We start from the raw sequence: 26,406 nt of genomic DNA on the forward strand, positions 1-26,406 counted from the left end.
TAATTGCACATGCTTTCTTTCAGTTTTTACCCGAAAAAAAAAAAGATATATTTTCTAAAAAAATAACAGCATTTACTGGCACTGGATTTTCAGTGAGAATACAGATTAACATGGCAGAGGTAGAGCTGCATCTTCCTGCAGACACAACAGGAAAAGACACCACCAAATAACACATGGAAAATTTTGTTTCCCCACGGACCATTATTTTTGACGCACCACCCACTTAACTCTTTAGCGCTCTGGACAGGATAAACACAGAATGAATAATGGAGAAGATTCAGGCCAAAGAAAACGACTTTGTTTCCTAAGTTTGGAATAATTTTAAACTAAAACATAGAAATGATGTAATATGGCAAATAAATGCACTAAATGGTTTAGTTTTCACTGATATACTTGTGTGCAGTTTCAGCAATAAAAATCTAATACAAACGAAGGAAAACAAATTACTTGTTTATTTTCAGAGACCCGTCATTGCTCTAAAATAAAGAAAAATACTTCTTATCCGATTACTCGATTAGTCAAAGAAGTAATTGGTGGAATGCTTGATTACTAAAATTATCGATAGCTGAAGCACTATTCATGTTGTGTTGAATCTATTATCAAAATAGATCACACTGCATCGTAATATGGGGGATCGTATCGCACGCCATCGGTAGCTGCTTCAAATGTATCTTTAATGTATCGTATCATTGATACGAATCACATCGGCCTCAGTTATGGAGCTTCGCATCCCTCCTGCAGGAAATGAGGCCATTATGTATTGAGCTTATACAGTAATAGAAAAACAAGTATGGATGTTGAATTGTAATTTTAAATGAAAGAATGCAGTAAATCATTGACAAGTCACTGTCATATAGTAAGAGCAATAAAACCCTTTGGACAAATCACTGTCCAGTCCAACGTGATACAGAGCGCTTTATTACCGAGAGTTATGTTTTTATAGCTGTTTGACTGCGTCTCGTGTCTCTTCCTGTAGAGCGCAGAGCATGGTGTATCGATCGCGTGATCTCGCTCACAGCACTCACGCCGTCCACAGCGCTCACAAATTACCCGAGTGTGGGATGCCGGAGACGCCACGTTGCCATGGCGACCTCCATAAATCACTCCATCTGCTAAAGCATTGTAAGAGGAAATGCAACAATAGGAGTCGTGCGCTTATTTCATTAGCGTGGATTACGGAGGAAAAATGACCTTTCCAAGAGAACGCTGACGAGATTAATGGCGTCTGAGATTTAGAGTAAGCGTAAGAGGCTGTTCTCATGAGGAAATACATCTATAAGTACAATCTTGATACGACCCTATAATTACAAAAGCTGACTGACATAAATCAGAATTTTCATATCAGGATTAAAAATATATGTACAGCCCACAATGAGATGATGGCTTTAAATTCATTTGGGTTCGTTTGGGTTTAGATTGTGTACAATTGGTACAGCATCAAAAAAATAAATAAAGAAAGAAATCACCCAAGTACTTCCCGTGGGCTCACCACCTGCAGGAGGGACCGTAAGGGACGGTGCTGTGAGGATTGGGCAGCAGTCGAAGCCTGCTTAGACTGCTGCCCCCGCGACCCGAATTACGGATAAGCGGGAGAAAATGAATGAATGAATGAATCACCCAAGTATGAATTACACTGACTTGAATTGTTGCACTTTCTTGCACATTTTCTATAGAATCCAAGTGTGATTTCTTCTAAGCAGTGTGTGAATTGAGTTCAGTCTTATGGGGGGTTCCCAGTTGTTGTGTAATTCATATATTTTTTTCCTAAAATAATCTTGGGGACCCCCCTAAGTCTATTTTTTACTTGTCATGGGGGGTCCCTAATGCCTTATGGGGGGTCCCAGGATCCCTTCAGTCCCCCCCTCCTCAATTCGAGCACTGAGTCCAAAGAACTGCACAAGATAAAAAGCGCACCGGGTTTTCGACTAGGCCCTGTGCAACAGCGTTATTTACTGTTTCAATGCAAATGGAGCCTGTGGGTTTGTTGACGCTTCTGCGCAATATTTGTCTCGGTTAATAAAGCCAGGCTGAGAGATCAGGCTCTATTACACAGTAATTCAGAACAAAAGTCCTCTCGTGCGATGGCATTTACAGCGGTGCTAATTAAGAACGCAGAGCTGATTGATTGCAGCGGCGTTTAATCGGCTCGATACCCATCAGCACACGCTTCACTCTCTCACCCGGGATGCGTAATCCATTTGTTGAAACACTCGTCTCTCTCTCCCACTGTGAATATTTAATCGTCTCTGTTTGTAATTCAATGATCACACCTGTTTGGTATGGAAACGCACACGCACACACACACACACACACACACACACACACACACACACACACACACACACACACACACACACACACACACACTGTTGCAAGGTCTCTAAGGCTTTAACATGCATGATCCTGGTCCCGTGTACTGCTCGTGTATAGGAGGCATTATATAATTATGGGTAATGGACTCTTGCATGTTCAGCAGGTGTTGATTAATTTTCTAGTTATTGTTTTTGTTATAATAAGTTATTACTTCTATAGTAACAGCTCATTCTTTAAAATAAGAAATGAAAGTAAAATCTTTGGGTTTTAGTGGTTTTCCTGACTTGCAGTTTCTCAGGAACATGGTAAGCCTTCTTTTTTTTTGAGGAAGAGAGAAACAGAGAGAGGGAGGTGAGAAAACGAATGTTTATAGCTGAAATCCTATGCCATAAGAAGTCCGGTGAGTCGTAACTGTTGAAAATTGTGTGGTGTAAAAGGAATACAATCGCCTCAAGACCTGGAAATAACCAACATCTGGGTGGTAACAGTAATTTCAGAATCAGTAATTGAACGTGATGCAAAATAACACCAGGTTCAGGATCTGTAATGAGAAACCCAACAATGTATTATTATTAATTATTAATTTATTTAATAAAGGTCGTCTGATAGTGGATTTTACCGACGTGTTTCATGTTTAAAAACAAAACGACAAAACATGTGGCATCAGTTATTTGCCTCTAGAGGCTGCTCTAGGAATGACAGCGGAGCTTCTCAGCCACTCCAGCAACCCGGAAAAACCATCACATATATTTTTGCTGATAGTTCCAGTAATCAACCATCGGTGCTGATGAATCGTTTGACCTCTATTTTTTATATCTACCTCCTAAAGCGTTTCCACATCTGAAGGTATGATTTGTCTTGACATGTTGTGTTTCAGGTCTCAGACACAGTGTGTGTTCCACAGCCAGTTTCTGGAGCTCGGCTCCCCCCTCCGAAGACGCTCCATCTGAGGAGCTGAGCTCAGCAAGCATGGACGCCTCGTCCTACGACCTGCCGTCTCCCAGCACAGAGGAACCTCTGAGTCACAGTACCTCCCCGCTACACTCACCCCGTGAGTACAACCAGAACACAACAATGCATTTCAGGTTAAAGAACCGAGAATCTTGTTGTAAATAAAGTCCAAGTGGGGAAAAAATGAACACATGCACATGCTCTTTCTTGAATCAACAAAGTGGTAATTTTTATTTCTAGTCATGGACCCAATTAACTGTAAAATAAATTCCTATTTAATATAATTTCATGAACAATATTTAAACGTTTTGATTATATTCTTAGTTTTCTCAAAACATTATGCTTGGACCCCTAAAGAAAAAAAAGTCACTGTGGGTTCCTTGGATCTACAGAGCTGTTGAGTTCTCACTTGTCAGAAGGTGTGTGTTTAGTTTAATAAACGTCTGACACAATTGCAACTCTAAATAACATGTTTCTAATAACATGCTCACTCCATTAGGTTATTGTTTGCACAGTAATAACTCATGCACAGGGACTTTGAACAATGGACAAGCATGATGAGATATTTATTTAACATTTATGGACGAGTCTCTAGTGTCCACTCTCCAGAAGAGTTGCTTGTTGTTGTAAAATAAAAATATTTTCATGGTTTCAGCAGCATCAGCTCCGAGCTGAGTTTTCTTATCAGGATTTCTGTGACCTCTCGGTGGCTCTGAGCCACTCCCAGGGCGTGTGAGTCGAGTGTTTGCCAACACCGATTTCATGATTCATGCTTCTAAAGCCCTCGAGGCTGGAGTGAAGCGCAGGGACCGAGGTGAAGCAAAAGTGTGAGTGAAACTGCCAGGCAGTCCTGGGGAAAAAGCTGTCAGCTTGATGTAAAAATGATGGATGATCTGGGAAGCGCAAATTCTGCTGGCCCCCTGACAGGTGTTCCTCTGACGCTCCCCTCGGGTGAGTAATGAGCGCCGTGCAGCAGCGCCGTGCAGCAGCGCCGACCTGATTGCAGTCAGAAATCTCTCTTTCGTGCGTACGCTGAGGTAATTCACTGCAGAGCCGTTAGTACAGACGACCGATCCATCTGCGCTCAACCTCAGCCGCCCGGCATGCGCACGCTCAGAACAGGGTTTCTATGGAGACGGGAGACGGGCGAGGCACTTTGACAAGTTTTATTTATGAAAACGCAGCCGGAGTCGTTCCTCCTCCTGGAACACTGAGACATCACTGCTGGAAGGAATGTGACCTTGAGAAAATGGAATATATTGCATTTAAGGCATTAATTGTGATAGTTACTGTTGACACTTGACTATGAGCCGAGTAATCCTTTTAATATACATTTGTCTAGATCCTGCCTAGATCCTTGTATTTTGTGAAACCATACAATTTTTAAGATAAATAAAATGTTGCCATGTATTACATTTTTGATTTGGTTTGACTCGGCTTGTTCGAGCGTCGCTTGGAGCTCGGGTGTAAACGAGTCTGAGCTTGAATGAGTTTGATTATGATTTGCATCAGATCCTGTTTATTAGCTGGTTTAAATCTTTTAAATTGTACTGTGATAAGACGACATTTACCGTATTAAAATTGAAACAAAATTGCAAATTTAGTGAAATCTTATATCTATATGATAAATGCAGGGTGGCGCAGGGAAGCGACAGCGACCTCGTTTCGAACCCCGTTGGTTATAGTGGAGCAGTGGAGTGGTGCACAAAACGAGCGTTCGATTCCTAACTTGTCAACATAATCGTGTCGCATCTGTTCATGCAGTTATATATTGCATGCAATTATATAACATGGGTTCTTTTAAAGACACAGCATGATCAAGATGGCAGCCCGAACAGCCTCGATAGTCTCTGGTGCGTGGGCTGTTCAACACCACAATCCACAAACATAGCTGATAATCACCATTCTTATAAAGGCTTTTACAGTGAACGCTCATCAATTAGATGAATATGATGAACTGTATACGAGTTAGATGTTTTGAACTCAGGTCTTTTGTCCAGGTGTCAACGTTCACATGTAGACAATATCATGCAGGTCCTGAGCGTCTTCCTTTTAATTCTGTTTCTTTTCACTGCCCCTACATACGACCATGGTGGTGTGTGTTTTGTGAATGAAGGTGTGGATTTGTGTGTGAAAGTGCAAGTCGTGGTGTGTGAGTGTGTGTGTGTGTGTGTGTGTGTGTGTGTGTGTGTGTGTGTGTGTGTGTGTGTGTGTGTGTGTGTGTACACACTATTGATGCAGCTGTGCAGTTGTGTATTGGAGAGCATTACGTCTTCATGACAGCTCTGTGCTGAGAGGACTCATGGGACACATAAAGGCGTGTAGACGTCCAGCTGTTTCCTCTCACACACTTTTACACGGTCTCTCCCTCTCACACACACACACACACACACACACACACACACACACACACACACACACACACACACACACACACACACACACACACACACAATAACTGGAGCATGGTGAGGACGGTAAGCGTGACTGAATTTTTAACAATGTGCATAAAGTTTTGTAGCATTTCTCTATATTTAATCATTAGCAGGTAGCTTTGATGTATCAGTGGTAGTTTGTCCTGCTGCATCTGTGACATTTCCTTTTCTTCTCTCTGTGACCTCTGACCCCTGGAAACACCTGCATGCATTACTCAACCTTTCCTGTCTAAAGAAATCAGTCCTCACTGCCCTCATTAGGTTTATCTAGTTTTGTGCAGAACTTTATGAACTAAAGATGGTATATGAGACTGGTGATACTCTTCATCATCATTGCTGTGTATATGAAGCCAGGTTACTGTCTCATATTATATATAATTCTCATGTTGTTTTGTTTCCATACAACTTGCAACCTGATTGGTTGAGTAATAAAATAATAATTTGCTTCACAATACTGTGGTCAAAGCAGCTTCATTACACAGAGCAGAGTCTGAAACCCTCAAGCTCTTCAGAAGTTTCTTTTGAATGCAGTAGAAGCTAGCCTTAATCCCTAAGCACTGCTGAGTATGTGTGTGTGTGTGTGTGTGTGTGTGTGTGTGTGTGTGTGTGTGTGTGTGTGTGTGTGTGTGTGTGTGTGTGTGGCAAGGTGCATGTGGAGGCAGGTTGTATAGGATTAAAGACTGATAAATAGAAAAAGAGGAGAGTGAGCTGAGAGAGCGCTGTGGGCAGATTAGAGTATAAAGACCAGGAGACACAAGCCGTCTGTCTGTTATTAACTCTGAGCAGGTAAACTGGAGTTTAGGCGTGTAGGTGCTTACATAGCATGAACAAGTGGACACCAGTGGACCAGGAAACTAGTAAATTCACCAGTGAAGTGTTTTTAAAGAAAAAACTATTCCGGTCCCTGTCGCGATTCCAATTTCAGCAGTTTCATCAGTCCTGCCCACTCCTTTAAAAAGTCCAACCAGTTCAAACCTGCAGAACGTTTGATAAATCCTGCCGTCCATTTCATCAAACACGCCCGTCTGCCCTCACAGACATTTAGTTTGCATGGTGGTCTTTTCAATCCCAATCCCTGCTACTGCGCAGAACCTTGACCATACCCATCTGCATCTGGAGAGATTTTGATTAGTTCCACCTAATCCTGCAGTTTGAAATGTCTCCTCCCACATTAGTTTCCACCTACCCAATATATTTTCGGACAAACTTTGCAGACCTATTCATCAGAACTTCACAAAATAATGTTTTAAAACCAGTAAGACTAGGGATGGGTACCGAGAAGCGGTATGTAATTGGGTGAATACCGGACTACCGATAAGCTTCAGGACAAATGATAAGGTTTTTTCGAGACTTGCTTTGTTTTATCTGTGCATACATTAGTGTTAATGGCGATTTAGAAGCTGCATTTTCCATCTTCGAATGATGTCATCACGTGGCCGAAGTTTGCTCGATGTACGTGGGATATCCATGCGCATGTGCGGTGTGTGTTTGTGCGCAGGCAATCGGTCATAGTGTGGGCTCACGTTACAAAACTAAGCGACACCAGTGTCACAATCGATAAATGCAGTAGTGCGATAGTGAACAATGGAGGCAGCACTAGAACAATGACGAAACCTTTACAAACAAAACACACCTATCTCAAACAAAAACATCTATCTCAAGCAATGCGCTGTATTTACTATGTCTCCGTCATCTCCAACTGCAACTCTCCCGCCTCAGTTTCGAGCAAAGGTAAAAGTCGTTATAAAATAAGTCTTTATTTAGGACTAGTAGTCTTGGGGACACTAAATCAGTTTTAAAATGTAAATCCAAATACGAATAACCCCATCAGTCACCCAGGAGCAGCCCATTCACCATAGTGATGCGTGGGAAGATGACGCCTGGAAAAAACGCCAGCGTGTCATAGGGCTTTAATTAAATTTATAGTGAAAGATTTATTGTTCTTCACTACGGTGGAGTCGAGCTGGATCAGGTAGGCAATATATAAGTTTGCTAAAGACTTTTATTTCATTCTGTTATTACATTCTGTTGTGCTCTGATGCACATGATGTTTAAATAAGTTTTTCTCTTTTCTCTTTTTTTTTTCCACGGGTCTTGTTCATTTAAAAGAAATGTGCTTTATTATGTGCCCTTTTCGTTTGCTAAGAGATTAGAGATTTGTCAACTGCAGTTTTGAAGTTAATATTAAAATAATTGAAAAATTTTCAACATATTTTCATGTCTTTTTTGCACCAAATTTTTTTAGAGTAGTATTGATAACAGTGTGGATAAATAATGGTATCGGTAAGCAGCATCACTATCGTTAAAATGTAAATGAACCCATCCCTAAGTAAGACACGTGATCGTGTACAGTTGAGTTCGAATAAACAGCAGTATGTCAATAAAAGTGTGAATATTTTTTTTTTCAAATGCAGTGAAAATATAACATTAAATTTTAAAACAAAGCATTAACAAATTTGATCAAGTCTACATTATTCTTTTAAAGGCAGCAAAAAAATAAATATTATTGTGTTTAAAAATTGGCAGCGTTTACACTTTTTTTTTTAAGATTGAACTTCTTTAAATGACTAAACTAACATTTAGTTGCATAATCATTGCTGCGCATCAGCGTCGCGTCGAGTCAAACGACTTCTGGCACCTAGAAACAGGGATTTCTGTCCAGGATGAATGAACTACACTCCATAGTTCCTGTAAATATTTGGGTTTTGCTTCAGAAACTGCATTTTCAGTGTCTCCCCAAATATTTTTTAATGGGGTCCTTGAACCTCAATTTTTTTAGTCTGGAACCAAGATGTTGCTTGCGTACTTGTGTGTTTGGGGTCATTGTCTTTTCAGCATTTTCTCTCTGTCATAGGGCAACATTCTGCATGCTCTTAAAGTATGTTGATGCATTAAAACTGATCCATGATCCCTGGTATACGATAAAATGCCCCAATGCCGTGGTATGAAAAACTTACCATGATTTTTGTACTTTAATGTCTTCATGGTGTTTTGTGGTTTGAATTCAGTACCTTAAGGTCACCTGACGTACAGTCCGCTGGACCACTGGACCTGAAAAGATACACCATTTCTCTTTGGGCCAATTGATGTCTTCCTTAAACAATTTTAACCGATTCTGCACGTGCCATTTTTTCCTCCACGATGCTTCACAGGTGCTTCTTGCTGATAGTTTAGCTTCAGTCAAATGCCTTCTTAGGGTAACTGTAATCACAGGTCATATTAGATCATCATTGATCTTCCCGGAGGTGATGACTACCATTTTGAAGATTATTCAATATGTTTTAACAATAGTTGTTGGTTTTCTTAATCGTGTTTCGGGTTGCCATTTTAAAGCATTTCAGATCATTTTAGCGGAGCATCCAGGAATTCTCTGCTACTTCATACGTCTTCCACGCACCAATCGACTTTGCTGTTTGTTGTTTCTATGAAACAACGTTTTGGAACGGCCGATTTTACTTAAAAAAAAAGGATAATTATGGACAGCTGGTTTTTCACAGAATGAAGGAGTTTTCTAATTGGACTTCACACGGCTAATACTTTGAACAGTCCCCTTTCAATGAATGAGTAACTCAGAACAAACACTGTGACAGTTGGATCAGTTAGTTTTCTAATACACTACTACATGTACAAGCACAATTATTCACTATGAAGTTGCATCACTGCTGCTAAAAACTGCTTAATCAGGTTACTGATAATTGACTTCTATCTACTGCTATTTTAATGCTATTTTAACTCAGCTGTATATCTGCTGTATAGCTTGTGTGCCATTTTACAGAAGATAAAAATAACCATTATCTTAGTATAATCTTAACAAGGTGGTGTTAAGCTATTGATTGTATGGATACCTTTTGGAGAGCAGGCTGTCAGAGACAGAGTGGGCGGGTGAAAAGGGGGTGGACAGACAGGCAGGCAGGCAGGCAGGCAGCTACATGCCTGTGCTCAGCTATGCGGCCAACTTCATGTCCAAAGTCTCACGTGACCTCCTCTTAAATCCGGTGTTGCAGGATTGTGCTCTCAGAGAAACCGTCCCATCTGCTCTTCTGCTCTCTGGTGAATCTCTCCATCATTATCATCATCTTCATCTCAAACTGCGGGTCAGAGATTAATTTTTTTTACATTTATAAACCAGAAAATGCTTGTGCTCATTCTTAAGATTTTCTCAGTTTTTTGTTTCATACTTTGATGAAGGAAGTTGTTAAGAATTTTGCTTCCTTCTTTTGTGCTTTATTCCTCTTTCTGTTGTTTTATTGAGTAATAAGTGCTCATTTAAAACTTCTTTAACAATCATGCGGACCAAGTTTGCTTCAAGTAATATCAGATTTAGCTTCTACTTACACATTGTGCTTTATTGGCTTCGTGATGATACATAGCAGGAGAACTAACAGCTGGTTGCCTCAGTGTAGATAGATTAGCTGAGTACTAAAGCCGTTTTACCAGCAGTCCATGTGTCCTGTTATGTCCAAGGAAAAAGAAAGAAAGAAAAAAAAGTTGTTTAAGACTGCACTCCCCAGAAAATAGAAAAAACTTCTTCTGCTATTCAAGCTTTCAGATCTGAGCCTGAGGCACACTAACTTTAGATTTTGTTGGAGCATGAAAAGACTTGCTTAGTTGTTTTGTATAGAGCCTGAGCTACTGAATCTCAACGGTTTACTTCTCGCTGATAAGAATCAAAACTTTAGAGAACGATAAAATATCAAGAGCCTGTTATGTTTGTTCATTTCTGTTCCAGACAATTTGTATGAGGCATGTGAAGGCCGTAGTTTGTTTTGTGTGTGTTGAAGTGTGCAAGTTCATTCTCCTTTGCTGCACTGGCAGGAGAAATGGGTCTGAAATGCAGAAAGCTGGTGCCTAGCAACAGGTGAAGTCTTTTTTTTTTTTTTTTTTTTTCTTCTCAAACTGCTAAGAAATTCAGCTCAGTATCAGACAGTGAGGCCTGAGGTATGAGTTTCTTTTAAACGGAACAAAAACGAGGATCTGACTTAGTGAAAATTTTGTCTGTGAAGTCATGTGTAGTGATATATTTGAGTCAGCAGATTTGTTGAAACTGAACTGTGAGAAGAGATGACTGAAAGCTTAACATTGTACAACAGCAGGTCAACTGTAAGCGATCTCAATCACAACCTGTTTATTTACAGGGCAAACAAATGACATTGATTAGCTGGTAAAAGCTCTAGTGTACTGGCCTGAATGTTCTGGTTGCTTGGAAACTGACAGCTAAAAAGTGTTAGATAGCAAGGTACATTAAAAGAGGCAGAGGGAAACAAATGAGCATATTGTTGGAAAGGAATAATCCAGGGCTAATCATATAGAAAGATAGTTAAAACAGGCATTGATGTTAGCAGCAAAACTAAATATACATTTTTGTTAGTTTATTTCTATATAAAACTAGAGGTGATATTGAGTAGTTGAAGATTCTGAGCTCTGATAGGAGGAGCTTGATTCATCTACAAATTGAATCTTTGCAGAGGTGTTGAGAAACAACTAGTTTCACATATAACTACTAGTCGGTTTTACCGATTTTTTTCCGGCTTTTGGTCTGCAGTCATTATGAGAGCGGCCTCAAGAGGCAAATCACTGACACCACGTCGAACTGCACAAAGATAAATACAGGTAGTCCTCTACTTACGATGGAGATACGTTATGACGACACCATTGTAAGTCTAAAATATCGTAAATCTAATATAGTACTCTTTCCTGCTTTTCCTAATATAGTACTCTTTTTTTAATTTAGTATCTATTTGAATATTTTTCAGTAAAATCCATCGGTTGACCTCTAGTATATATATAATATATGTAGAATTTGGCCCGCATTACATCATGTCTGGAGTGCGATAAGTTTACATTTATTGTGTGGGTGTGGTTTTGTGTCTGGTTGTGTAAATTACATGTTTTTGTATTGCATATTTGTAAATAAGCTGTAGCACCTTCTGCTGGTTTTTTATTTTACATATTTTTTGATAAGCACCATATTTACCATATAAGTTAAATGTTAAATATATGATATATAACAGTTATGTAAAATATATGTATTACTCTGGATGGGGCTGGAACTGTATTTTGCTATGGCTACAGTTTATAAGGCAGAGCATGAATTAGCAGCACAGTCAGAATAATAATACTGACTCTGGTATAAAAGAGGATAAAATTGTAATCATCTCCATCACGTTATAGAAAGGTCTTAAGTGAAATAAATAAAAATATTTTTGCTTTGCAGATTCTTCTGTCTGCCTCGAGGATGAGAGAATAAACATGGATACACTTAACTGGACGTCTAACATCGCACATACAAATGGCCAATCTAATAGCAGCTCCAGCCGCTTTGCCAGCTGGGTCACGTTTGATGATGATGATGATGATGGTGTGGAGGAGCAAGACTACCAACATGCCTCCAAAACATCCAACATTGAGATTGGCCACTCGAACAGTTTTCGTTTACAGGACACCAACAGCAACTTAATTGTGTCCTCCATCCAAAACCAGAGTACAAACAGACACATTCTGGATTTAACCCCAGATGGAACGGATTCTGTGTTTGACTTTGAGAGCCCACTGTTAAACAGCAGCACACCTTACACCAAGAAGAATCCATTTCTGCATGAGGATTTTTCAAACATCCCACCCTCTCCTATTAACCCTTTCAGTGCCTATTTTAATAAGACGTCATCTAACAGCCATGAAACCCAGGAGACTCCGCCGGTGTCCTTGTTCAATTCCCCTGCGCCTCATATTGCCACCCAAAAAGACTCCTTCCTTTTCTTTTCCACCTCAAGGAGTTTAGATAATGAGAGTGAGACTAGAACTTATTCCTCAGGTATCCTTCAAGATGACCTAGATCAGTACAAAAACATGCAAAACTCTAATTCTGACCAGGAACCTTCTGTACCAGATGAATCTGAGAGTGCAGGGGACGACAAGAGGATTCCATACGAGCCTGCTCACATGGCTCCTCGAGATGGTTGGCCAATGCTCCTGCGCATCCCAGAGAAGAAGAACATCATGTCCTCTCGACACTGGGGGCCAATCTTTGTTAAACTTAGCGATGCTGGTAAGCTGAGGTTATACTACGAGAAAGGCCTGGAAAAACACTTTAAGGAGTTCCAGCTTAACACACAACTTGAGATCTCCGAACACAAAATGCAGCACTATGAAGACAGCAGCCGTGTCCATACTCTCATCTTGGACCAGGTGGTATACAAGGAGAAGCGAAAGATCCAGCCAAAAGTCTGTGTGGTTCACATCTCTGTGAAGGAGCAAGTGGTAAAGCTGGGGACAACGGACTACCAGGATTTTCTAAGCTTCAGGTATGCTTTGCAGGAAAAACTGGCGGTGATGTCGGCCGATGCGGACGCCATCACCTCACCTGTGCCTTACGCCGAAGAGGAGATTCAGGTTGAAGTTGTCGATAGCTTTTACGGGGTTCTGTCTAAAGGAGACAACCGTATTTTACAGCAGCTGGTAAAGACGCGAGTTTCCGTGCTCGCCTTTTTAACAGGCTCACCCCGTTGCCAGTTAGGCCTCAACGATCTCCAGGTGAAAGGGAAAGAGGTGGTTTCCCGGCATGACATCATCCCCAACACTACCACGTGCTGGATCCGTCTGCGCGATTGCCGACTGCACGAATGCGCAGACGAATCCGAGTTTACGGAATCCAGGACCATCTCCTTTGAGCCCCCATCCGGACGAAGATTTGAGCTTCTGCGTTTCCAGACAGCGTACGCAGAGAAGACTCTGCCGTTTACCTTGAAAACAGTGGTCAGCGTTCGGGGTGCGGAGGTGGAGCTACAGTCCTGGCTTGTTATGTCGACAGGCTTTTCATCCAATAGAGACCCTTTAATGTTAATTCCATGTGAAAACGTGGCTGTTCGTTACCCCATTCCTGATATATGGGCAAAGAACCTCCGCAGGGAGAGTGTGACAGGGGAAAAGTCCTTAAAGGCATGCTTTAATAAAGGAGCTAGTTTTGGTTCCACCAGCACTTCAGGGTCAGAACCAGCTATGCGGATTACTCTGGGCACTGCCAAGTACGAACAAGCATTCAGAGCTGTGGTGTGGAGAATCGGACGACTGCCAGACAAAAACTCAGGTAAGATTTCGTCCACCACTGCCTTTTACACTTCTACATAACCACAATAGATTGTGAATGATTTGAAGTGGAACCCATTTAAAGGTGTTTTGCCTTCCAAAGAATTCTTGAGGACTTGTAGAGGCTGTATTTAGAAATCTTTGAGATCTGTTATGTCTACTCTTAGAAGAAAATGCCATTTGTATCATTCCAATCAGGACCTGATTAGACAGCTAGCTTTCTGAATAGGTTTATGGAACCCACTGTAAGGTAAATCCTCTAGATAAAACTTCTGTCATTCTTGATTCAGTCTAGATTATAGCTAAAAATGATCTGACTGCTATCTGCAACACTTCTACAAGGCTTCTGTGGTCAAGGGGTTTTGACATTATTTAAGTCCATTGTACTTTTAGTGAAAAATTCATTGGTACGTTTCTGTCCTTTCCATTTTTTCCCTCTCTGAAGTTAATAGTACCAGTTTAAACTGCTAAGGACATTTTTTATTATTTATAATTTTTTTTTTTTTTGTCCAAAGAACTTTCGAGGAACCATTTTTTTAATAGCCTCATTAATTTCTCTCACAAGCTTTCTTCTGCCTTTTTTCACTTTTATACCCTCGTCCATAAATTACTAGTGTTAGAATTCTTAATATCTCTAAACTCGGTTTCAACATTATGTCCTCACATAAAACAGAGAGCAGAACTGTCATTTAAAGTGATTTGCCATCAAGAATTTAGAAGAATTTCCATATTGCACCTCTCTTTTTCCACGCAAATCCCCCAAAAATCTCCCCAACCCAAAAAACATTGTGCCCAAAAGAAATGGCACCCATGCATTGTCCATGGTTTGTATTTAATTAGTTCAACATGCTATATACAATAATATAGAATTCTAAAGATATTTCACAATTTATTGAATAAAAATTTATTTTATTGAATAAAAATTGAAAACCCAGCCATTATGGATGCACAAGCCAGTGCACTCTTAGTGCCGGTCCCAAGCCCGGGTAAATGGGGAGGGTTGCGTTAGGAAGGGCATCCAGCGTAAAACATGTGAAAATCAAATATGCGGATCACAAACGAGAATTTCATACCAGATCGGTCGAGGCCCGGTTTAACAACGACCGCCACAGGTATCGTTAGCCGACAGGGTACCGGTGGAAATTGGGCTACTGTTGGCCGAAGGAGGAGAAGAAGAGGAGGAAGACGTCTACAGAGACGGCAGGGAAAGGAGCAGCGTAGGAGAGTGGAGGTTCGGGTTGGTACTTTCAATGTTGGTACTATGACGGGTAAAGAAAGAAAGGTAGCTGATATGATGAAGAGGAGAAATGTGGATTTGTTGTGTGTTCAGGAGACCAAGTGGAAAGGGAGTAAGGCCAGGAGCATTGGAGGTGGATTTAAACTGTTTTATCATGGTGTGGATGGAAAGAGAAATGGTGTAGGGGTGATTCTGAAGGAAGAGTACAGTAAGAGTGTAGTGGTGGTGAAGAGAGTTTCTGATAGGGTGATGATCGTGAAGGTGGAAGTTGAAGGGATGATGATAAATGTCATCAGTGCCTATGCTCCACAAGTTGGCTGTGAGATGGAGGAGAAGGAAAGATTCTGGAGTGAATCAGATGAAGTGGTAGATGGTGTACCTAGGAAAGAACGATTGGTAATTGTGGCAGACTTTAATGGGCATGTAGGTGAAGGGAACAGAGGTGATGAGGAGGTGATGGGTGGGTATGGTTTTAAGGAGAGGAATGTGGAAGGGCAGATGGTGGTGGATTTTGCTAAAAGGATGAAAATGGCAGTGGTGAACACTTATTTTAAGAAGAAGGAGGATCATAGGGTGACGTATAAGAGTGGAGGAAGGTGCACACAGGTGGACTATGTGCTATGCAGGAGATGCAACCTAAAGGAGATTGGAGACTGTAAGGTGTTGGCAGGGGACAGTGTAGCTAGCTAGACAGCATCAGATGGTGGTCTGTAGGATGGTTTTGGAGGCGAAGAAGAAGAGGAGGAGAATGAGGACTGAAAGAAGAATTAGATGGTGGAAACTGAAGGAGGAAGAGTGTAGTGTGAGGTTCAGGGAAGGGGTCAGACTGGGGCTCGGTGGTGTTGAAGAGGTGTTGGATGATTGGGCAACTACTGCAGGAGTGATGAGGAAAGCAGCTAGAAAAGTACTTGGTGTAACATCTGGAAATAGAAAGCAAGACAAGGAGACATGGTGGTGGAATGAGGAACTGCAGGAGAGCATAAGGAGAAAGAGGTTGGCAAAACAGAACTGGGATAGACAGAGTGATGAGAAAAGTAGGCAGGAGTACAAGAAGATGCGGCAGCAGGTTAAGAGGGATGTGGCGAAAGCCAAGGAAAAGGCATATGAGGAGCTGTATAAGAGGTTGGACACTAAGGAAGGAGAAAAGGATTTGTACCGATTGGCCAGGCAGAGGGACCGAGCTGGGAAGGATGTACTGCAAGTTAGAGCAGTAAAGGATGGAGAGGGAAATGTGTTGACTAGTGAAGAGAGTGTGTTGAGAGGGTGGAGGGAGTATTTTGAGCAGCTGATGAATGAGGAAAATCAGAGAGAGAGAAGGTTGGATGATGTGGAGTTGGTGAAGCAGGAAGTGGATAGGATTAGTAAGGAGGAAGTGAGAGCAGCGATTAAGAGGATGAAGAGTGGAAAGTCGGTTGGACCAGATGACATACCGGTAGAAGCGTGGAGATGTTTAGGAGAGATGGCAGTGGAGTTTTTGACCAGATTGTTTAACAGGATTTTGGAAGGTGAGAAGATGCCTGAGGAATGGAGAAGAAGTGTGCTGGTACCGATCTTTAAACATAAAGGAGATGTGCAGTCTTGCAGTAACTACAGGGGAATTAAGTTGATCAGTCACACCATGAAGTTATGGGAAAGAGTAGTGGAAGCCAGGCTGAGAGAAGAGGTGACCATCTTTGAGCAACAGTATGGTTTCATGCCGAGGAAGAGCACCACAGATGCCTTATTTGCTTTAAGAATGTTGATGGAGAAGTATAGAGAAGGACAGAAGGAATTGCATTGTGTATTTGTGTATTTAGAGAAGGCGTACGACAGGGTGCCAAGAGAGAAGTTGTGGTATTGTATGAGGAAGTCAGGTGTGTCAGAGAAGTATGTGAGGGTGGTGCAGGACATGTATGAGGACAGTGTGACGGCAGTGAAGTGTGCAGTAGGAACGACAGACTGGTTCAGGGTGAAGGTTGGAATGCATCAAGGATCGGCCCTGAGCCCTTTCCTGTTTGCAGTGGTGATGGACAGGTTGACGGACGAGGTTAGACAGGAGTCTCCCTGGACTATGATGTTTGCGGATTATATTGTGATTTGTTGTGAAAGTAGGGAGCAGGTTGAGAAGAGCCTGGAGAGGTGGAGATATGCACTGGAGAGAAGGGGAATGAAACTCAGTAGGAGTAAGACAGAATACATGTGTGTGAATGAGAGGGAGGGCAGTGGAGTTGTGCGGTTGCAGGGAGAAGAGCTGGAGAAGGTGGAGGAATTCAGTTACCTGGGGTCAACAGTGCAAAGTAATGGTGAGTGTGTTAGAGAAGTGAAGAAAAGAGTGCAGGCAGGGTGGAGTGGGTGGAGAAGAGTGACAGGAGTGATTTGTGATAGAAGAGTATCTGCAAAAATGAAAGGGAAAGTTTATAGGTCTGTGGTGAGACCTGCGATGTTGTATGGATTAGAGACAGTGGCATTGAGTAAAAGACAGGAGGTGGAGCTGGAGGTAGCAGAGCTGAAGATGTTGAGGTTTTCGTTGGGAGAGACGAGGATGGATAAGATTAGAAATGAGTTTATTAGAGGGACAGCGCATGTAGGATGTTTTGGTGACAAGGTGAGGGAGGCGAGATTGAGATGGTTTGGACATGTGCAGAGAAGGGACATGAATTATATTGGTAGAAGAATGCTGAGGATGGAGCCACCTGGTAGGAGGAAAAGAGGAAGGCCAAGGAGGAGGTTTATGGATGTGGTGAGGGAAGACATGCAGGTAGTTGGTGTAAAAGAGGCAGATATAGAGGACAGGGTGGTATGGAGACAGATGATCCGCTGTGGCGACCCCTAATGGGAGCAGCCGAAAGAAGAAGAAGAAGAAGAAGAAGAAGAAAAATTTAATAATTTTGACTTTTTGTTAAAAAATTATGCCATTTCCGGTTGTCTATTTGTGGGATTATGAATTCTGTGGTTTTACAGAGAAAGTCAGTAACATTGAAGACAAATTAGCACAATCCTGAGATTATTTCTAAAATGGAAGCTGACAATTATTTTTGTATCAATAGACATTTTTGGAAATATTAATGCAACTTAAAAAAAAATAATAATTTTGATAAATTGTCGACTTATAAAGTCATCAGAATAAAACCTCCAAAAAGTGTGAACGTGACATTTTGCAAGTTTTTATATTAAATAAATGAATCAACTCGCAACAAATCGCCCAGATTGACTTTTACCTGCAGTCTCCTTTACACACAATATTTATATCAAATTCACCGTCCTCCTTTTTTAAAAGCAAAATCTACTGTCGCAACACCGCGAACATCACAACGTCTTCTTAAAATACACTGTGCCTGGACAAAAACAACTGACCACCTAGATTTAACTAAACAAACAGGTAAGAGCTCCATTGGATAAATACTGATGAATAGGTTTCACCTGTTAACCCAAACTGATGCAGTGAGAAGCTTCTCATTTCCTTAACAATCACAAATCCTTTAGTCATGGAAAAGATGCTACTCTGATTCAGAGTCAAAACAACCAGAATGCTGCTGAAAGTACTCAAATCGGGTAAAGAACTGGCCAACACACCATTAAAACCTGGTCTGGTTTGCCTCTGATCCAGAGTGATGCGTCTATCATACAAGCCTGTAGGGGGCAGTGTTATGAGGGTTCTGTGGGGTATCTTTAGTTGCATTATTAAACCCGAAATGTAACATCAGTGCACAGTGACCTCATTATTTCTGTTTCCTGTATAGAGCCTGTGTGGCTGTCACATGACAAAAGAATGAACGGTACAGAAAAGAGTCGAGGGGTGAATCAATTATTTGGAATGTGATCGAAATTATGTCTAAGAATAATGTTGGAGGTGTTTGGCAAGTTAATGTGGTTCTGATCTGATGAAGGAAATGACTTGAGTAAAGATTTTTGAAAAATACACGTCAGTCGAATGATCCACTCTTCTTATCACAACTATCAGTGGCATGGTGTGTGTGTGTGTGTGTGTGTGTGTGTGTGTGTGTGTGTGTGTGTGTGTGTGTGTGTGTGTGTGTGTGTGTGTGTGTGTGTGTGTGTGTGTGTGTGTGTGTGTGTGTGTGTGTGTGTGTGTGTGTGTGTGTGTGTGTGTGTCGGATTGGCTAGACAAAGCCCCAGCTGTCGTTATTCATTAGGTCTCACACACACCCACAGCCTTTCTTTTCATTTTGCGTCTCCCTTTGCGTTTTCACACACTGCGACAGTCTCATTTGTCATTTCTTTAATACTCCTGTGTTCTTTTTTTTCCCCTGTTATTTGATCTGTTCATGTTCCATCCACGATCATGCTATAATAACTATACTGAGATTGTTGTCTTGATGTAGACATATGCTTGTTTTCCCGAACAGCTTGCGTTTACTTTTCAGACTGTAAATACAAAGAGAATCCCTGATGAGCATGCCGTTTAGACCGTGCATAATTTGTGCCTGGAAAGTCGGCCCAGTATTGTAACGCCATGCTGCGGCCTGGAACTCACAGTCCTGTTTTACTTCTCAGTCACCACCTCAGTTTATGCTTCTCAGGCATCATCTCACTGGAACCCTACCATGCACAGTTTTCAGTTTGTCCCACACTAAAGGAAAAAAAAAAACGATTCAGCTCTTTAGCGGCTCAATAATGATCTGATTAAGTGAATAAGAGAAGTGTAGAGTGCACACACAGGGTCATGGAAAAGTGCTTTGTGATTAAAGTCGGATTTTATAATCAAATTATTTTATTATTTATTATGTCACATACACATTGATACAGAGTACGACTTGTAGCGAACTGCGCTTTTTACAATTGTCCAACATGTAAATGTAAAAAATAGAAAAACTATAAAAAAAAATAATAAAAATAAAATAAAGTATAAAAGTATATTAAAAGTAAGTCTAACTATAAATTATAAAAATAAGGTTAAGAATATTATTAATATATTAAAAAAAAATATATATATATTTTATGTTTTTAAAGTGTTTTTGTTTTATTTAACTATAAATTTAGCGCCATGGGTCCCAAGAAGCATAGTGATAGTGCTGGAAAGAAGGTTGTAAAAAGAATAAAGAAATAAATAAAGAAATTGGTGAACAGCATGAACCTGGTGAACGCACACGAGATCTTTGTCTGCAATTTGGCATGTTATGTTTATAATTTATTACTTTTGTTACAAGTATATTTGTGTGATAAATTCGGCATCAAACATATATTAATCGCTGAAATAATAAGCGCTCGTCTGAGGTCTGGGAACGGATTATTGGGAATGAATTATTTTGGGAAAATTAACATGCGAATATGAGCATTTGGGAACACGAGCAGTTTTCGAACGAATTAATCTCGTACACCAGGGTTCCACTGTAGTTTTGGTCAAATTTGTTTGGTTTGTTCACCAGGGTTGGGTCACCCTCACACCTTCTTCTGCCGTTTGGAGCTGGGCTCTGACTGGGAGGTGCCACACATGTTCCAGGGCATGGTGGAGGTGGAGTTTGACATGCCTGCTGCTTCAGCTTCCAAGACCACTGTCCGATCTCTGTCTGTCCAAGACCGAGCTGAGCTGAAGAAGTGGATCTCTTACAAAGCACATTACTCTTACCAGGTAAACTTTTTCTGGGTGTCTCTGTGTGTTTACCATGGTGTTTAAATTGTATCTTCATGTAGAGTACGGCTGACATGAGTGTGCAGAAATCAAAATGAAGATCTCTGTTTACAGAAGAAACTGTTTTTCTCTGCCCACAACGTCTAAAACATGAACTCAGAAGGGCGTGTCTCAGTGCTCACCGATATGAAGTGCACTCGCTCAGGACAGTTTCTTCTCACCCTCGTGTGATACTTTGTGAGGGTATAATTCCCAGCACCTTGAGCTCACTTTTAATAACTATGCTCTCTGAAGCTGCTCTGCACGCTCAAGCTGGATCTGCTCACACGCTTGTTGTTTAAACACCAGAGGTAACATGATAAAATAAGTGCCCGTGTGTGGTTTGTGCAGCAGTCTGGGCATATTTGCGAATGCGTGAGTGATGCATGCGCCGTTTGGGAACGAATCAGTTCCTGCTAAAGTTCATCAACCATTTGACAGTCACTGAATGACGGGGAGTCGCCCTCCAGCAACCTGCTGTCTCAGCTGCCAGAGTTGTTTTCCCATGCTGCAATCCAAACATGTCATTGAGGTGGCTGGAGCCGTCATCCACAAACATGCGCTCCCATTACAGCTCATCAGACGTGTGGCGGGAACGGCTTGTCTTCACAGGAGGGCTCAGGAAACGGCGTTGTGGTTGATGGACGGCTCTTACACTTACACTGCTTTCAGGATTATGGACAAAAGGGTTTGGAGGGTCTCGGTTTCTGTGTCATTGCAGCAGGTTGTCCTCAAGAACAATGGATGCAGTAATGTCAAATCTGAACTTTGGGTTGCCATATCCTTGCCAGGTTTGCACATCAGCTATACAGGAAAGGCATGGAACACAAACACACAGAGTCACAAAGTAAAGCAGGTTTGGAACAAACAGGAAGTTTTATCCTCTAGTATATTTGCATTTAACATTGTGATAAAAATTTCTGCTTTCATGTACCTATGAGCACTTAAACAGTCCCCAGACTCACCTTGTATATGCCTTGATCCTGAGAATGTCTGAACACCATAAGTTTTATCTCCATTAAAAAAAACTGTATGACACCAGAGACATGTACCACGACTGTTGAAAGATCATCACGTTTGAAGAAACAGTCAACATATGTGCGAATACACATTAGTACGAATTGTTTAGATGACATACGTGGAAATTACGTTTTATAAGTGTCATTAAGAGAATAAAATGTATGAGCTCGTCCTCGATGTTGTTGATGTTCAGTTTCAGCCTCTGGTTTCGATTCTGGATTAAATATGTTTGGCTGGATCTGATTGTTAGCATTAGTTTATTAAAGACTTGCAGATTTAAAGCTCTAATTTCCCCTTTAATAGTTCCTACATGAAAAACCCTGAATTTTTATCTGTTTTATATATTTTAATAAGTTTTAGTAATCAGTAAATACTTCAAACTTGTAAAATAACACTCACCATTTTCCCAGCACATGATTTGCCTGCCCTCTTGTGGCTGCTGGATGTCATTACATCTCAGCATTCCCTCACTTCTTGTTTTCTCTTGAAGGTGGAGATCGAGCAAAAGAACGAGCGTTTGATGGAGAACCAGGAGCAGGCAGGCCGGTGTGCTCAGCAGTAAGAAGGGAGTGTCTGATTTCACCTTCTGTTGGGTTAAACGTTGCACTTTGAATGAATGATGAACATTGAACCATTATAAAAAAAAAAAAAAAGGACTGAGGATGTTAGATGAGGTTCGGACATATTAGGCATCAATGACTAAAGTGAATGAAATTGGAAATAAGGTTCGTATGTGTTATGAAACTCATTTTATAGCTGTAGGTTCAGGACACACTAACCTTTCAGGACAACTGAGTATGTTCAGTTCTCAAAGCAAAGCAAAATATACAGCCTATGCAATTTACAGTAGTGTACAAACATCTTGGCTTTATTATTTATTATATAAGATCTAGGGTCATTCTGTTATAAAAAATTTAATCTGACACTGGAGACTCCTTCCTTACATTCTACAATAATGAGCTGCTGTTACAGAAAATCATTTCACAAGTTCTGACCAATCAGGAAGGAGAATTTAAAAGCAGTGCGTTAGAAATGTCAGTGTTAATAATCCACGTGCAACATGAACCCATGCATATAAACGTGTTTGAGGTAAGGATGGGCGGCTGTGAACCCGAGGGAAAATTATATTTATATAATATAGTAAATCATTGTATTATGTAATATTGTTTCATCAGGGCTCCTTAATGTTGCCAAGTATTTTTAAGATGCACATCAGATGTTTGTACAGTACTGAATTACTGAAAAAGCATGCTGTGTAATTGAGCTTCACTTTGTGGTATACACGTGATAACGGTCTTCTTTACCATTCAGTAGTTTGGTGTGGAGAAGCAGCGAGGAATCACAGGAATTACAGGAATTCTGATTTAGCAGGGATTCAGTCTGCGTAAAAAAAAAAGACAAAAATATGAAGTCGTTAAGTGATACCACTTTTATTTGTTTATTATTTTAACTTTTTCATCATTCTTTTTTCCCATTTCTTTAAATTCAGACAACGAGAGGTCAATGTCTGTCACTTTTTTTTTCAGGATTTCAAGATTAAGCTGGAATATTCTGTTATAGAGTCTTAAAACACTTTAAACAATTTTTTTTCACACACACACACACACACACACACACACACACACACACACACACACACACACACACACACATCACATTAAATTTTTTAATGCAGGAAACTCTGAATTGTGGACGTTCCAAAAAAATTATAAAATGCGTTCATACAAGTGCAGTGCATCATTCAGCAATAAATCCAAAATCGCTGAAACTGCAGGAACGACACACTCTGGATTGTGGTGTTTGGGGAGAATGATGGAGGTTATAGTGGGAACAGTGACTCCACTTTATTACACTGCGTCTTTGACTGTTTTCCTACAACAGCATGACAGCAGGTGTTTAATTTTATCTATCTATCTATCTATCTATCTGTCTGTCTGGTTGTCTGTCTGTCTGTCTAGATGGACGGACGGACGGACGGACGGACAGACAGACAGACAGAGAGACAGACAGACAGACAGAAACATTGACAGACAGACAGACAGACAGACAGACAGACAGACAGACAGACAGACAGAAACATTGACAGACAGACAGACAGACAGACAGACAGACAGACAGACAGACAGAAACATTGACAGACAGACAGACAGACAGACAGAAACATTGACAGACAGACAGACAGACAGACAGACAGACAGAAACATTGACAGACAGACAGACAGACAGAAACATTGACAGACAGACAGACAGACAGACAGACAGACAGAAACATTGACAGACAGACAGACAGACAGAAACATTGACAGACAGACAGACAGACAGACAGACAGACAGACAGACAGACAGACAGACAGACAGACAGACAGAAACATTGACAGACAGACAGACAATTTCAAAATCTCAGACAAAATTGCATGCTGTTGAACTATAGAATGGTTGCCATGTTGGTTCAAGATTCCTTTCCTTTCCTGGAATAATCTCCAACCTTCTCTTCTTCAAAACAACCCCAAACCATTAAGCTTCCACCTCCATGTTCTCCATCTTACACAAGTTTCTCTGATAGACACAAAAATGTTCCATTTGGACTCCATGGAAATTTCTTCCACTCGTTTACTGTCCAGATCTTGTTTGTTTTGTTTTTTTTGCCTTTTACTGAGTTTGTTGCAGAGAAACAAAAAGGCAACGCACGTGTTTTAAAATCCATAAAAGACTCAGTGTTTCTACACTTTCCACAGCCTCTGTAGATGAGTTGAGTAACGCAGAAGTTCGGTTCAATGTTTAATGATTAAGCATATTTTTGAAAACACTGTTTGTCTTTAAACACCAGACAGATTATTTTTTAACACTGAAACGTGGTATTTTGTAGAATAAAAAATTCAAAAGAACTGATTGAAAAGAAGTGAAGACTAAACCCAAGTCTTATCGTCAGTGTTTATATTGGAGCAAAGAACTCTACTGTATTGTTTATTTTTTTATGTTTGGTGTTAATATAGTGTAATTTTAGTATAATGTTTTTTTTTTTTTTTTTTTAACTAACTATAACATATCTGACGTCTCGGGGAGTTTTGCACTATTAGAATACATTTTCTTTAACTGTGTTTTTAGGGTACGGTGATTGCAATAACCAGCATGAGTGGTTTTTTTTTTTGTTTTTTTTTTTGTTTTTTTGTTCTGATCATTTTTCCTAGCAAATAAAATAAATACTTTTTTTGGGGATATTTGTATTTTCTTTGTTGTTTGAAATTTTTGTGTTTCCTGATTGAAGTTTGAAACGAAATTCTTCATTCCTGCAGACGAGGTGTTCAGTGTTTAGGAAGAAAAAGCCTGCATGATTTTTTTTCTGGTCCATCAAGAAGAAAACAAGCTTTTAATTTCCTATAATTGTGCAATTGTACTAATTGCTACAGTAGGATAAATCATTATCATTATTGTTCTCATACAATTTTACAAATTTGGTTAATTATACGCCTGATTGTTTGCTGATTACACGTTCATTAGCGCCGGTAACACGAGTGTGTGTTACCATTTATCTGCTGATGGTGTGTTTTATAGTTCTGAGCTGATTTGGATCAACTGATTGCTGGGTGCTTGATTATTTTTCCTGACAGTTTGTTTTTGTAGGCTGTGATTATCTCATGGAGAGACTGAGACGATTTTAGAGCATAGATTTTTTCAATAAAGTAAAATAACCACAAACAAACAAGCAGCATTTGACTTTCTAACTGAACTGATGCATTTGTGTTCACAGGGATCATGTCCTGATTTTCTAAAACAGGAAAGAAAACGATAAAACTGCAGATGGTCGTGTCAAAGGAGGCCACGAGATGTTGAGTGTTAATGTGCTCGATTGCGATCACATGTTCATAGTTATTTAAATGTAAGTGAGAATAATTTAAATAAAGAGTTAAAGGTACATTGAATTGTGTAAAAAAAAAAAAAAAAAAAAAGAGGGTGGGCACAAGACAGGAGAGAAGATTCAGACCGAAGACAAAAACATTAAGAAAACACTGTACTGTGTGTTTACCTTTTTTTAGTCATTTGAAATAGATTTGTATATATTTTTTGTATTTATTATTATTTATATATTTGTAAATGCATTTTGATGCAATATGACAATCAAATGCCAAAATGGTTTTGTTTTCACAGATATTCTTGTGCGTGATTTCAGCAAATATTTTTTTTTTCCTTAAAAGGAAACTTTTGTTTATTTTAAGAAACCCGTCTTATTTTCTCTTGTATATTTAGTATTGCTTTTAAATAAAAAAAAGTGCTTCTTATCCGTTTACTTGTTGGAACGATCGATAGAACAGTAGCTTACTGAGCTGCAGTAAGCTACTGTTTAGCTGCAGCAAAATTATAATGTATAACGTATAAACGTGAAACGTGTCTAAATATGAAACCGTTTGAAATGAGCTGATTGAATCTAAACAAAAACACATGCAGATAGAAATAGCAGGTGTGAATAAGTGACTTAATTCAGGGCGTTCAAAATAAATCTGGTTTCCTTCATCCTTAGTAAGTGCCTGGTCAGGGTTACAGTGTTTTAAACTAGGCTACTAGCTTAAGGTAACAGAACCAGCTACATTGGATAGAGTTCAGTATCTACACCTGGTAGGTTCAGTATAAAAATTGCATTAGCTGGAATATAAAAAAAAGTCCTGTACACGTCTTTAGTTTAGTGAATGGTTCCAGTCTGGAGTGATGAGTGTTTCTGGTGGTATGTGCATTAATTAAATATTTATAAAAAAAAAAAACGCACACAC

The 26,406-nt window shown here is 40.2% G+C and overlaps 1 protein-coding gene across 6 annotated transcripts in view; it reads left to right on the forward strand.

The window, feature by feature from the left end:
* Positions 1–24,854, forward strand: part of ston2 (stonin 2) — a 36,965-nt gene extending 12,111 nt beyond the window's left edge. For 2 of the 6 annotated variants that reach the window (XM_083551038.1, XM_083551039.1), the window contains exons 4-8: positions 3,191–3,364; positions 11,914–13,782; positions 20,382–20,584; positions 22,134–23,591; positions 23,762–24,854. In XM_083551038.1, the coding sequence (XP_083407164.1) occupies positions 3,191–3,364; positions 11,914–13,782; positions 20,382–20,584; positions 22,134–22,205 (2,318 nt within the window). In that variant the 3' untranslated portion in view covers positions 22,206–23,591; positions 23,762–24,854. Of the gene's footprint in view, positions 1–3,190; positions 3,365–3,404; positions 4,216–9,600; positions 9,794–10,307; positions 10,558–11,913; positions 13,867–13,905; positions 14,555–20,381; positions 20,585–22,133; positions 23,592–23,761 lie in introns of those variants that run through there. The other 4 variants (XM_083551041.1, XM_083551042.1, XM_083551043.1 and 1 more) reach the window with 4 other exon arrangements.
* Positions 24,855–26,406: the final 1,552 nt, after the last annotated feature.

This window comes from Silurus aristotelis (genome assembly GCF_946808225.1).
Source record: "Silurus aristotelis genome assembly, chromosome: 9".
Classification (NCBI taxonomy): Eukaryota; Metazoa; Chordata; class Actinopteri; order Siluriformes; family Siluridae; genus Silurus; species Silurus aristotelis.